We start from the raw sequence: 15,259 nt of genomic DNA, 5'->3' as shown, positions 1-15,259 counted from the left end.
AAAATGCTCAAATGTAAAATGAGGAGGCGCTGGCGGAAGGTTCCATCTATCTAGCTTCAGCCATTGCTACACCATATCAAAACTATTGTCGTAGTCAATGACATCAGAGTCACTGGATGTATCTATAGCACAGAGTATCCCTGCCATCACTGTCGATGCCTGGATGCAGAAGCAAACCCCGTTCGGAGCTTGACGACTCAATAAAGACGTGCTTTCGTGACAAGCGCGGCAACGCACGACTAGTAGCCTCCACTTTTTAAATCTCTGCCAAATGAGTGGAGTCTGTATGGCCGGCCAAAGAGGGAACTCACCAGAATGTAAAAAAAAAAAATGGATCAGCACGACCCATTACTGGCACTTAGAGCACCCAAACTTGTGTAGAAGACAGATTCGTCCTTGGCACTCTTTGTAAAAAAATATTGTAACCGGTTAAGACTCGTCCACGGGACTCAAAGAGTTAAATAATATAGGCAGCTACATCCTCTTGGCAAAAAGAATCCTCCACATGAAAGCACGCCACAGCTCTTGCAATTTGGCCAATCACAGCACACAAAAAGCAGTATCCCCAAGTGACAGTTTAAAAACACAGTCCCAGCATTGTGCTCGAGCACAGTGCCTACTTGATAAATTATTTTTGCCTACCCAAGAATAAGACAGCATGGCAACTTACGAATGCAATATCAAATACACTGCTCTATAAATCAAAAAGAATTTCCAGGGACATGCCAGCCAATCACATCGACACAGCGGAGGCAAACTTCTTTCAAAATGTATCAGCACCCCTTGGCAGCCATGTTCTGGAGTATCGAGGTACAGAAGAAACGTGCAGTGTAGCTTTGTAGGTGGGACTTGTACTGAATCTTTAGGTTGTTAGTGTACTCGCGCTATGGGACTTACTTGTGATCTTACGTTAACCAAATTCAGCTAATACCACACTTACCACAGTTGAAACTCAATGTAACAAATACAGTTGAACCTCGATATAATGAAATATCAGATATAATAAAGCAAATGAACAAATTGTCTCACCACTATAACAGTGTAACAGATATGTTTATAACACATATTGTACATAATAATGTTACTTTTGTGCCAGCTGCGACTTCGTTAGAACGAGGTTTGACTGCACGAAACATATAATGAATTATTGCACATGACGAAGTAAATATATATTTAACCAAAATTTACATAAATTCTTGGTTGGCCATACTTTATTTCAATGAGCATTTGCATGATACAATGAAAATGAAAATTCCAAGACAATATTGGCTACAGCGAAGTAAATATTTGTTCACTTACAGCTTAAAATATGTATTCTGATAGCCAAAAATGTGAAATACTCCGCAAAACCAACTTATTATGGCACATGTTGTATGTGCATGTGGTGTGTACTACAAATAGGGGTGCAGTTCCAGCGTACGCTGCAGCAAGCTTAGAGACTGGCAGAAAAAAATGCTGAAGTTACGGCGATGCAGCCATCGCATTATCCTGAGGCTCCAGCTGTTTCACCTGTGCCCATTGGCTGCGACGAGCTCACAGGCCGAGCCGCTGCCACCTGTTCGACAGGCGTTCATTCTTGCATTGTTTTCGTTGTTCTCTCTACATTTTTTTCTTTCTTTCTTTTTTTTTTCCGACACGCGGTTGGAGAATAAAATCACTGTTTCTTCCATGCTGTGTATCTTTCAGTAGGGCGGACAGTGCAGGCAGGATGCTCATCACTTCCTCTCAATGGTGCCATCTGCGCAACGTATGTGCATTAATATTTTCTCTGGTAACTCGAAAAGTTGAGTAAACCCTGGTGAACTAGTGTTTTGCAGTGTGTAGCAAAACTTGATACAACAGCATGAAATGCCTGTCCAAGCTCCATGCAGCTGCAGTAGGGTCTCTGATGGAACCCGCATTTGCCTGGCATGTAAGGCCATTCATTCAGGTGAGGGACAGTGGCGCCACCAACATTTCACTAAAGAACGCCTCGGCGTGGAGCTCATGCAGGGCCCACTCCACCTACCTAGAACACTCCAGTGTATGCATATTTTGGCGAGTGGCTTGGCTTGGCTGGCATACAGCTGGCAAGCCAAAATGCTGATCCCACGGAATCACACCATTCGCACGTTTGCATACTGATAACAGTACAAAGCACGTACTACTTGTAATTTAGCGCTTCTCACATGCCCAGCACAGCAAGACCATCAAATTCTAGAGGAGACCCTTCGCCAGCCTGTCATAGACATCATGTATGCTCTATTAATTTTGCATAAATGCAATTGTGATTTTTTATTGATATCAGAATTTATGCTTATAATGAACACAGATATATTTGTGTTTGATATCACTTCATTAAAAGCGCTATGATATGGTTGTCAACTGTTCTCAGTTTAATTTTGTGACTGATACTAGAGGGCACAATATGGTTATGCACACAAAGAACCTGGGCACTCAGCCCACAATGTAACTGGAAATTTCAATTTGTAATCGCTGCCTCTCTCAACCTCTTCTACCGGCAGCAACCGCCATTTTGGCAAGGCTGTGTGACGTCTGGAACTGAGAGGCCACTTCTTTGTCGTCTGCTTTTAAACAGTTCGAGACCACAGTGGCCATCTCTCTCCAAACGCTCTAGCACTCAATGGCTTAGAAACGGCATCACCGCTGAATTGTGCCTACAATTACTACACTAGCGCGATAAAAAGCAGCAGAAAACCACCAAGTTGCATCGAAATGCACATACAAAAACAAAACGACGCATGGTGGCCATGACGTATTTCCAGCTCCTGCAATCACTTCCGGTGTTTTCAGTATGCAAAAGCATGGCCTTCAAGACCGGCGTCTGTTACCCGAGGGAGCTGTTTTCAGAAGTGCATTTTGTCACCATTTAGTGCCGCCAAGCTGCTTTACGATTCAACTGTAACATTGAAAAATTCAAGTGCAAATTCCCTACTGCACTAAATGCACTCAAATTTGGCCCGCTTGCTGAGGAATGTGTACAGTTTAACGTGCAATGCATAACTTTAGCTCAAAAATTTGGTGTCGTGTCCCCTTTAAAAAAGGTTAAACTGAATCAGGTTTCCGCATTGTGAATAAAAGGTGAGATGAAGAGTGTATGCATAAATTTGGGCACTCACAGAACCCAAAAGAGTTAATCATGAGATGCAGTATGGAACATCCTAACAAAGCACTTGCCTGCAGTAAGTCCATAAGGTAGGCTTGGGCTCTGTGATAAGTATCTCCCCAGAGGGGCAAGCTGCGTCAGTGCTTCCCTGACTGAACGCTGCAGTGCTCCTGCTTCTGGCACCTTGTGGTTCTGCTGCGCAAGTGGTTTTTGAACATACACGTCTCTCAAAATTACACTGCCATTTAGGATTACACTTAAACAGCACGCTCGTGTGTACAGTCTAACCCATTTATAACAATATTCAAGTGCCACGAAAATTCCATTATTATAACCGATAATTGTTATAACCGGGTTGCATGAAAAAAATCAAAATAGGGGGATGGCAGAGCTGATGTGAGAAAACTATAATGGTGGAGAGGCTAGTGCCCCTCCCAGCCACTTTTCTCCATCCAGCTCCTGATTGTGTTCACTCATTTAACTGCTTCCTGGGTGCTCCGATCATGTGTAGCAAGCCGCGACTGTCGGCGTTAAAGAATAGCACTGCTATAACTGCAAAGAGGGGTCACAGGTGGCAAGCAATATGCGAGCAACGCCGACGCATTGCTTTGGTGGCCCCAAAAGGGGCCTTTTAAATATTTTGAGAAAGCTGCCGCGGCAGCCTGTCAGCTTGAGAAATCCAGAAGAAACGCTGAGGCAAGATCGCCACAAGCATCTCACCATATACTTCGCACTGGCTTGCACGAAAAAACCCGTCCGTCAGCCTTGAATGCTTTATGTGAAGCTTGTCGACATCCTTTTCCAAGGCATCCAGGTGCTCCATGTAGTGCAGCGGAAGGTTCCTTGCAAAAACGAAGCCCCGGAGGGACTGAATCTTCCGCAGGCCTCCTGTGAGGACAACGTTGAGGCAGCCTGCCCTACCGCATCATCGCTGCTGTCATCGTCGCAATCAGATGCAAGCATGTTCACGACGATTGCCTCATCGGTTAGACGCACTTATACCTGTGTCACACGTACACTTCTGATTGCAATCTGCAGTGATCCGAATCGGAATTCTTGACTGCAATTGGCTCTCTCACGCATTTTGTACAAAGGAGCCAATCACGACCGAGAAATTCGATCCGGATCGGGCTTGATCGCGATCAAAAGTGTGCCGTGTGACACCTATATTAGGCTTTCTTTTCACCAGCAACATTGTGCATTACCGATGATCAGCGGGTGGATCAGCCATATACCGTTTCAGCAGCGAGTCAAGCGAGGCTGAGAAACTGCGTGGCCAGGAACGATTTCGACACAACCAACAAAGACTAATGCGAGCGATGAAGCTGTTTGCAAAACTGCACTGAATGAGGAGCCAGCAAGCAACATGCGAGCAACCTGTGAGCAGCGCAGTCAGCCTGGTCGATTCTTGTTTTGGAAGGTGAGGCGGCTTACATACCTGCCAACCTGGCGAGTTCAAAAATCAGGAGACTTTATTCACGCCAAAGGGGGGGGGCATCACTGTTTCAACTTCCGGTGGCCTTAGCAACTCGGTGAAACATGTTTTCCATCAGTGTTTTTCATTTTCCCAACCATAGACCATTGCGTGTCCCACCTTTCTTCTTTAAGAATGTCCTCTGGAAGACGGTATGCCTGTAGTGTGGCAAACTCAGCTTCGAGAGCATCTAAAGCGTCTTCAGCAGATTCATTGGCATCTCGGGGCAGCAGCTGAGGGAAACTCTGAATAAAGAAACGAAGACTCGAGAGCGATGCCTGTGAAATTTCAGGTTGGTCACCTCCGCATTCTTCATAGTTGCGTTTCAGAGTTGCATCTACATCAATAGCGCTTCGCCTCGTCTCATTTCGGAAATATTTTCTGTAGAAGAGGCCCAACGTAGTCGCTGACACTAAGGGGTAGGTTGTGTTCGACGATGAATCCCGTAAACAGGCACTCCACACGTATGACACTGTTGTCGCACTTGTTACGGAGAAAGTTCACTATGTTCCTTGCTGCTCAGCAGTACGAGCATAACTTTCATGCTTCGCAGTGGAAACGTGCAGTTTCAAGTCGCCGTTGACACCGTGAGACACGCTGACGTCGCATCCAAACATTCTACAACATGCAAAATGTTCTCCTTTTCTTGATATCAAAAAGCACGGAAATTCAGAAGTTCGCAATAACTTCTATAATACCTTTTCTTTGACTTTGGTAGCGCCATGGCATTAAGCACACGAGAATTCTAACTTTACATGATGCACCGCACACACGGCCTAGCCAACACTGATCATACACAAAAGCAGCAGCAACGAGATGCACCATGGAGGAAGGCATGCATGAAATGCAAGAACTACATTGGCTCTGGTATTGGTCGGCTTACTAGACGCTGTAGTCGGCTGGATGGATGGATGGATGGATGGATGGATGGATGGATGGATGGCGGCTATACCCTTTGTAACGGGCGGCGGCTGGCGCCACCTAGCCTTTTGCTCCCCTTCCTATTTTATTATTATTCTTCTTTTTCCCCTTTCTTTATATCCTCTTTTCCTTAACCTAGTTTTCACTCCCCTCCTCCCCCCAAAATAACTATCTAACACAGTAGAGGAAACATTATCTCCCCGATTTATAGTATTATCTATCCCTTGACTTCCTCCACCAATCCTCTAGCCTCCCCTTCGTTACTGCCACTCTTTTCACGTCTATTTGCCCTCGTTCCCCGAGAAAACCTAATGCCCCTTCCATATCTGCCACTGTTCCCTCTGCCAGGGTTGGGCGAAGGTCTGTGCATCTCAGCACTATATGCTCAGTGGTCTCCATTTCGGTTCCGCATGCTGTGCACCGAAGGTCCACGTCTTCAAATTTAGCCCTGTATGTTTTCGTTCTCAAAACCCCTGTCCTAGCTTCGAATAATAGTGAGCTGCCCCGCGAGTTATCAAATAAGAGCTCTCTCTTAATCTCTTGTTTTTGTGACCTATACATTGATAGCGCTGGCTTTCCGAGCATTCTTTCTTCCCACATTTTTCTTTCCGTCTCCTTCACCTCCTTTCCCACACTAGAACCATGTTGGGCCCCCTCCCTCGGCTGTAGGTATCTATTCCTCAGCTTCCTAGTTCTGAGTGTCCACTTTGCGTTCAAACTTTTCATGTACAGATATTTGTATACTTTTCCTGCCCACCTTTTTTCCTCCAGTGCTGGGAGTCTCTGTTCAAATTTTAGTTTACTTATTGCCTCTCTACCTTCGAATGACGTCCATCCCATGTCCCCCTGCACTCCCTCATTAGGGGTGTTCCCGTGTGCTCCTAAGGCCAACCTGCCTACACTTCTCTGTCTCGTTTCCATGCATGCCTGAACTTCCGATTTCATGCACAGTACTGAATTTCCGAATGTGAGGCCAGGTACCATAACCCCTTTCCATACGCCCCTAACCACCTCGTACCTATTATAGTTCCAAAGTGCCTTATGTTTCATTACAGCTGAGTTCCTTTTCGCTTTTTCAATCATAATTTTTTCCTGTTCTTCCAAGTACTTTTTGCCCTCGTTTAGCCATATGCCCAAATACTTGTATTTTTCAACATGATCAATCTTAGTGCTTTGTATTTCCAATGGTTCCCCCCTTTCTTCATTGTATACTATTATCCCAGACTTCTCTCTACTGAATTGCAGTCCCAATTTTTCTCCCTCCTCTCCACCATGGCTGCTTAGTCGATGATACTGATGGTGCTAGTGCTGCCGTTGTTGGTGATGCTGACGATTACAATGCGGCTGTAGGTTCCGCGGTGCCGGTTTCGCAAGAACCATTATTGCGCGAACAGAGACCACTTTTCGGGAGATATAAGATAGTGATAGCACAATCGGAAAGTTCAGTAAAAAATCGGGAGTCTCCCGGGCGAATCGGGAGGGTTGGCAGGTATGGGCTTAGAGGTATGGGCGCAGCCCATTAGTGTTCGGAGGGGTGGAAGGGCGAGGAAAGAGAGGCGCGCGGAAATGGCTGGAAAATGAACGTGCGCGGGTGTTGAAGGTGTTTTTTCGAGGATTTTGCATTTCACTCCCTTTTGACTCGGACAACCAACAGTCAGACTTCGTCGTTATAATCGATAATACGGCATCGGAGCATTGTAGTAAGCGGGTTATTTTACCATGGAAAACATACAAAAGTTGACGGTGCAGCAGCTTCTCATTAGAGAGTTTTAGCTCAGCGGGTTTACGTTTCGCTCCGCTCGCGGTCTCCACCGTTGCGCCAGCGGAGCGGCTCGCGAAAAAAGAATTTTAGCCCGGCGGATCACTCACCCGCTCGAGCGGAGAGAGCGGGGCGCTCTGCTTCCCCACCTAGTGGTCCGAATAGGAGTTACTGAGAAATGAATTTGAATGACGCTTGCTTTTATAATGCAAGAAATGTTGAATAAAGATATATTACGTGTTCTCAGTACATTATTTGTTAATAATATACTGAGTACTAATGTACGGGTCAGCGCCGCAGTCGCCGTCGTCGATGCAGAACTGCCGGCGTTCATGTTCGCGGCTGCCATCTTCCATTTCCCATACACGCCCGCGCGCGCTTACGCACGCTCGCGCGCTGCGTATACCCTCCGCTGGGGAGTGCTTTCCAGCGGGCGTAAACGCTGCTCCGTAAAACCGCTGGCCGCCTCAGCGTTGTGCGCATGCGCAGTCGTGTCTCCGCTCGCCCGCTCCGCTCCGCTGGCCGTAAACCCGCTGGGCTAAAACTCTCTATTGTTACAACCGATATATTGTTAAAAATGGTATCAATATGAGTGGATTCGACTGTATCACACTTTCAATGGAAGCAGCTGCTAGTTTAATACTAAGGATACTGCAGTACGTAGTTTTCCAATCACATAACCCAGATTAGATGGAATCTGAACGGAATTCAATTGCTAAAAGCTTCATTTGCTTTTTATAACCAAGCCGTCTGAAACCACATGAATTTCGCAAAGCAAAATGGTGCCATTAAGCTAACACACTGAAGGAATCAAGTGCACCATAATCAAATGAAGTCAGTCAAATTTTGCGTTTTAACATTCCAAAGCAAGACAGAAATTATGAGAGACACTGTAGCGGGGGGGGTCTCTGGACTAATCATTTCGCCCACCTGGGTTTCTTCAATATGCTGCTAAACCTAAGCACACAAGAGCTAATGCATTCCTCCCCTATTGGAGTATGGCCACTGCAGACAGGAATCAAACCTGCGACCTTGTACTTAACAGCAGGATGCCATGGCTATTGTTTCACTGTGGCAGGCGGCTGCACCATTATGAGGTACATGGATCTAAAATAGCAAATGAGGCATCTCTACAGTAATGTTGTTGCTAAAATTCCTACATGAGTAGTCTAGGGGCACGCTGCTGGATGGCATAGCCAGAACAAAGGAGTTGATTACATAGCTAACCGTGAATGTCGCATCGGATACGTTCGAATCTCACCTCAACAATGGATTCAACCATTTCTTTTGGAAAAGAAGGACCGTCAGGAAATTCCAAGTCGTTCACTGCGATTATGTTCAGCAGCTTTTGTCGTGAGGGCACAGCAAGAGACGAGTCCTCTGGTAAGAAAATAAACAATAACATGCAAGATCCAATTAATGCTAGAACAGGGCAAGTGACATAAGTTGAGCAAACGACTTTGCAGCTAAACTGAAATTTAAAAGAATGTGCACCACTACAACACAAAAATGAGGAACAGCACCAGTAATGCAGTCGATACTAGGAAAACAAAAGTTGCATTCTCAGTCAATCACTTTCGAGAATGCCATTTCTGGTGGCTGCGTACTGGCTAAATGATCATGCAGAACACTCTTCGCTGCAGTGAAGCATAGCATCAGATGCCACGTCACATAAAAGTGAAAGTATCCCAGAGAGTGACCGACCAAGATCATGGCACCTGACGACAACAGATAGTACTGATCAGAGAATTTTCCTTGGTCCATACCTTAACCTTTTGAGGGTCAATGACGTAAATATACGGCGCCACGAACAAGTCCAAAAATTGTCGATGCCATATATTTACGGCGCCGTCTGTACGTTTAAAAAGTGCGCATATTTCCTCATTTTTTCTTTTCTATAATGTGCTGCCACTATGTGGGAATACAGAGAATTTTTTTCGCGTGCCTCCCTCTCTCTGTTTTCATTGCATAGTTTGTTTTAGAGCTAGTTTGCTCCCGCACGTCTATATACTACCACTCGTGCATTGGCACGAGCGCGGGTGAACGGCGGTTTGGGTTTTGTTCCGCGGGCGGTTTCGGCTTCTTTCACTTCCAAAACCGACGGCTATGTCGTTACTAATCGCTCAAAGGGCTACCGCTTGTTTCTCGCTTGTTTAGTGCTCACAAGGGTGCGCATAGGAAGGATGCCGTGGTGCATGCGTTTCCGTTTCATTTTTTTGGACACTCGCGAAAACTAATTGCCTCTGGTTGGCGATAGGATGAAGATTAGCGGAATTTTGTCACACGTTTTGCTTTTTTGACAGGCACACAACCACACAGTTTTCTTGAGTGCACACACCTATGCAGTTCGATTACGCTATGGACGTAAATATTAGTGTAAGGGCAAGAACAGGTGAGAGTTGAGAAATATTCCCACTTGTGCATTTTCAAAGCCTTGAACTATAACAATGAATCAAATTTTCAATTCTTAGAAGTTTATTTCCTTCTTTATTGTTGTTATTCATGAATGAAGAGTACATGTACACAACGCAAAATATTTTTTTCTCACTTTATGGTCACCCTAGAAAATTTAAGGTAAATTTTTTTCAAAATAAGTCCCTAAAAAGAATTGGAATCTGCAATAAAAAAAAATCGACCCTGGGCGGTCACATATGGCGAAAAAAATCGACCCTCAAAGGGTTAAGGAAGCAAAATCAGTGAAGCCAAAGAAAGCAATAAGGAATAGAGCACATTACAATGAGTGGCATCTGCTATATCTTTTGTTTTATGGTAGATAAAGTGAAAAAAAAAATATAGTGCACCACCAGTGGATTAAAGCTGCAAGTTCTGTAACTCGCACATTGCTTTATCAATTTTGTACAGATCTGGCCACCTTACCACTTAGTTTCATAGCCTGTCCACTGTTTACGGCACAATTGGCTCCCTGTGAGAAAAATATGGTGGGACCACACCTCAAATATCTGTGTTTTGTAAGACGTTAAGCTTGAATGACACGAGCTGGAACTACAGTTAAACCTCGATGTAGCAAAACATCAATACAACAAAATTCTTGATATAAAGAAGTATTTCACTTTTTGTAACTTCTTGTCCATACAACACCTTTAACTCTGAGCCTCAATACAGGGTGTTTCACTTAACTTGAGCCAAACCTTACAAATATGTAAATGCTATGTAGCTGGACAGAAACAAGGTAATGTTGTTTGCCGTCGCTTGGAGATACTCAAATATTTTTTGCATTCTGCCTAATTAGATAATTAGTCTTAATTATTTAATCAGCATATCAATGATTATAACCAGATGAAAAGTGCCAATGAGAAAATCCCAATACAGCTTTCTGTCACTCAATACCTGCTACATACAAGGGGGAAACCAAAAATAGCTGGAATCGTACTCCTGCACATTGTGTACTTGTAGTATGAGGTCTCGCTGCTACAGCGCTTTAGGAGGACCTCTCGTGAGTCAGTATGCCAAGTGGCATCAACCAACAATGACGCCTTTTGTTTTTCTGGCAGTTTTGTTTGTGTGTCTGTAGTTACTCGTGACAAGAAGAAATGGCAGATTCTCACAAACAATGTGTGGCTGTGAAGTTTTGCTTTTTACTCAGCAAGAACACAGGAGAAGCTGTTGCGATGATGCAAACAGACAAAGAACAAGGTCTCAGTAAAAAGCAAGTGTACGCATGGTTTGCTCGGTTTAAAAGGGGGAAATGACAATTGAAGATCAGCCCCATTACAGTCGTCCTTCAAGTGCGCGAACTGAGGACAACAATCCCAAAATCTATGAGCTCATCAAGGAAGGTCGACACAGCCGCACGCGCTATATGCTTTGGCTGCGAGTGAAAGTGCATGAGAGTGAGCCCTTCGGCATGAGCAAGGGGAAGGGGGATGAGGGGAGAGAGCTCGCGACAATGCAAACAAGTGTGCATGAGGGGTTGATGAGTAGGGGCAGGTTCATGTGCATCTCCTTTTATAGCGCAGCCATGCATGAGCGCACACGCTTATAGCATGTCCTGCTTTAGAGGTAATATGCCGCATGTGCAAAGAGTGGGCGTGCTGAGAATTCATGGCATTATGTGCATTGTTTTCCCACATGTTTAGTGCTTGAGGTTGCGTAACCTCACATTTTGGAGAATCGTTGAAGCGGGAGGCAGACAAAGCATTCGTGATAGCCCCGTCCCACTGGGGGCAGCACTATCAGCCACAAATGTGGAGTGGACATGAAAATGTGGCGTGCTTCGCTTAATTCGTATCACGGTTGTGACGATATTGTTGACACAGCATGAAAGCATATACTTCATCGCCAACTCTCGAATTCAACAATGAATTTTCTTTTTCATTCAAGTTTGCTTTTTTGGATTACTTACGGCCCCTTCTATGTAAAAACAACATCGATTGGAGACTGCACTATTTGCATAAAATGTTGAATTTCAATACAACAGAATTTTGATACAACGAAGCAAATTGCTGATTTTATCAATTTTGTTATATCAAGGTTTAACTATAGTCGCTTTAGCAGGCTGATGCCAGGGAGCATTTCGCATTATACTATTGATCAGGCACGCCCTTAATATTGAAAATTCCATATAGCAGAAAAGACTTGGCTTTCCAGAGTGTCTCCTGGAGGCCATGGTCCTGATATAAGGTAATCATTACTGCTTGCTTGTTAGACAAGCAGAGCATATTCTTCATGAGCCAATGTGGGTCATGAAGAGTGTGTGCTCTTATTTTGTGCCATGAGGAATGTGTACCGTTTGTCTGACAGCAAGCAATAACAACTGTATGTAAGAACCATGGCCATTTTGGGTCATGAAGAATGTGTACTACTTGTCTGACAGCAAGCAATAACAACTTCTGTACGTAAGAACCATGGACCTCTGGGAGACACTACAGAGCCACGACCTAGGAAGCTGTTCCAAGCTGCACTACCTGCAGTGCCTTGCCATGGTTTTATAAGCTAGAACAGTGCTTAATTATTGAGCGGAATGCCTTTACGTCTGTTCCAGATGTGCTTGGACACTGCAAGCATGCCCCGCCATGACGCAGAGTCCTTTCTACATTTAATTTTGGGTTTACACACCCCAGCAGATTCATGTCAATCTTCCGTACTTCTGGCACTGTAGAAGATGTTGAACCACTTGTGTTGAACAACATTTTGATCTTTGAAAATAAACTGTTTCCTGAGATCAAACTGTTTCCATCTTTGCAAGTATAGGACCCCCCATTTTTTTTAGGTTTGTCAATCCCACAACTGCTATTTGAGCAATTCACTTTGAATTTGCTTTGAACCACAAAACTCATGTTTGCACGAGCCTACAAACAGCACCACTTACCCAGGAGAGGAGTGTAAAAATGGTGCTGGAGAACAGAATCAAGGTGTGTCTGCTGAGCTTTGCCAAGTGATGCTAGTGACCAGACAATGTCAAGCCAGACAGCTGGCATGGTGGTGAAGTGGCCTTCTGAGAGCTCCTCAAGTAGCACAGGAAAAACCTGTTCTGAACACTCGGGCATGTACTGCAGCCGTGCAAGGGAAAGCAAACAGGCGGTGAAGTCGGCCGGACGGCAGGAGGCACGGTGAGTCACTATCCAGCTGGAGCATGACTCTAGGAGCTCTGCAAAGATCACAGCAACAGAAACATATTGAGCAAGAGAAGTAGACATCAGGCAGCCTAAGTGCAGAACAGGTAACAACTTGTACATGTGATATCTCCTTAACACTACGAAACGAAGGATTGGCATCCACCTGTAGGCTACAGTTGAACATCACTTGAAGCTACAGTTGAACATCATTACAGATAGCACAAATATACTGAATTTATGGCTACAGCAAACTACAGTGGAACCCCGATTATACGACTTTCTCAGGACCGCAAAAAAGCGTCGTAAAATCCAAACATAAATTATGCTTATAAAAATACTACTTATTTCGCGCGACGGATTTACGAGAAACTTCAGTGTAAACTACTAACATACTCTGCAGGGTTTGGAAACCCAAATTAACAAAAAAGTAAATGTGATAAGAATTAATGCTGCAGTACAGGTACCAATCATGCTTTATTCAAACGATCCTTTACGGCCTTCCACTGCCCACTGCCGCGATTCCCGCCAGCCGGCGCAAACTTCAAAAAATGTCGGTAAGTTTCTTTTGGACCTTGTTTGATCCGTGAACCAAGAGCTTTCACTCGAGTTGGGCAACATCCAAAAGGAGGTCCTTTGAGGTGTAGCGTGAACAGATGAAGTTCCAGATGCCGTCTATGTGCCGTAGCACCTCGGTGAACGTGGTAGGCACAGGCACGGCATCTGCAGCGGCGGCGTGGTCCTCGTCCGGTGTTGCAGTGATGTTGGAACTAGGCAATGCCTCCTCGATGACGTCATCCAGTGACAGCTCGCTGCAGATCGCAACATAGTCATCGGCCTCCACGTACTCGGCGAAGCTCGTGGTGAGGTGCAAACCCTCGAAATCGTTGTTGGCAAAGCCTGCAATGGCCTCGAGCGGCATCGAGGTTGTTGCATCTCCATCAGAGGAGACAGTCTCTCGCTTAAAGCCACAGTGCTTGAATGAGTTAGCGATTGTGCTTCGCGACACTGCGTTCCACAAACTGGCAATAAAATGCATGGTGTCGAGTACAGTGATCTTTTTTTTTCCGACTCGCTGCGCTCCATAGCTGTCATCCGACGCTGCACTAACCGCGTCCGGTACCCTTGCTTGACGCACTTAATAATGCCAGCTTCCAGTGGCTGCAGCCAGCTTGTGCAATTGGGCGGAAAGAAAAAACAACCTTTATGCTCCTCAGGCTGGACGTATTGGGTGGGTGGCACGGTGCGTTGTCCACGAAAAGCGATATTTTCTTTGCCTTAGCACCCATTTTGTTATCCAGCTGCTGCAAAAAATTACTGAAGAGCGAAGACATCATCCATGCCTTTTCGTTGAAGTTGTAGCTTCACGGCAACGTCTTCAAGTTTTTAATGTACCGTGGCTTTGCAAACTTTCCAACAACGAGCATGGGCAGCCTCTCGGAACCGTCTTTGTTAGCACAGAATAGTGCCGTCACATGCTCTTTACTACGCTTCCCACCATGACAGCTGTCACCCTTAAATGCAAGGGTTTGCTCGGGCTGCATATGGTAAAAAATACCACTCTCATCGTTGAAAATGTCACAGGACTTGTATGCAGCAATCATCTCCGGCAGCGACTTCATCCACTCATTCACCGTCGAAACATCCACCGAAGTGCTTTCTCCACAGGAGCAGCTGTACACAATCCCGTTTCAATTTTAAATCGATCCAGCCACCCGTTCGATGCCTGAAAGTCGTCGATGCCCAGACAAAATGCCACAAGGTGCGTCTTTTCTTTTAGAATGGCGCCGTCAACGTTGATCGCAGAGCTCCGTGCTTGATGCAGCCACTTGACGAGAACCTTTTCTAACTTCTCATGCTGTCCTTCTTTTGCTGCTTTCCGCTTGAGGCCGAACTTGTTGTCATTCTGCAATATCACCACTTTGTTTGCCAGGATCGTCTCAAGCGAAGATTTGGGTATCTTAAGGCCTTGGGCAATGCTGGCTTTCATGGCTCCATGCCGCTTTTCCGCTTCCTCGATAATATTCAGCATATCACCGAGCAACAGAACTGTCCGCTTTTGGGACATCGTGTGTCGCACAGCTCCACACAACTCAAAATCTCTGCTGAACGCTGGTCGCTAGGATTACGACAAAGAACACGTGCGATAAACCTAGGCCCAGTGGCGTAGCAACAGGGGGGGGCCGGGGGGCCGTGGGCCCCGGGTGCAAGAAGCCAGTGGGGGGGGGGGGGGGAAGTGTCATACACGTCTGAAGACACCCCTCTTTCCGCCGGCTACACCCGGGGGAGGGGGGTGACAGAAGACCTATGGGCCCCGGGTGCCAGACGACCTAGCTACGTCACTGCCTAGGCCTCTTCGCGCTACCCTGTCGGCGATCTGCTGCTGGGAAACTGGAAGGACAGAAACACTTCCCCAACACGACGAG

The 15,259-nt window shown here is 45.6% G+C and overlaps 1 protein-coding gene across 2 annotated transcripts in view; it reads right to left on the bottom strand.

Moving 5' to 3' along the window:
* The window catches only part of LOC142582514 (FAST kinase domain-containing protein 4), a 32,273-nt gene that overhangs the window by 4,634 nt on the left and 12,380 nt on the right, over positions 1–15,259 (bottom strand). Inside the window, exons 6-8 of one of the 2 annotated variants that reach the window (XM_075692330.1) lie at positions 12,590–12,868; positions 8,522–8,640; positions 3,178–3,301 (exon numbers count right to left, since the gene is read on the bottom strand). In XM_075692330.1, coding sequence (XP_075548445.1) covers positions 3,178–3,301; positions 8,522–8,640; positions 12,590–12,868 — 522 coding nt within the window. The remainder of the gene's footprint in view (positions 1–3,177; positions 3,302–8,521; positions 8,641–12,589; positions 12,869–15,259) is intronic. The other variant, XM_075692331.1, reaches the window with a different exon arrangement.

This window comes from Dermacentor variabilis, chromosome 5 (genome assembly GCF_050947875.1).
Source record: "Dermacentor variabilis isolate Ectoservices chromosome 5, ASM5094787v1, whole genome shotgun sequence".
NCBI classification, from domain to species: domain Eukaryota; kingdom Metazoa; phylum Arthropoda; class Arachnida; order Ixodida; family Ixodidae; genus Dermacentor; species Dermacentor variabilis.
Note: the sequence above shows the minus strand (reverse complement) of the source record. Positions and strands in the feature narration are given on the sequence as shown.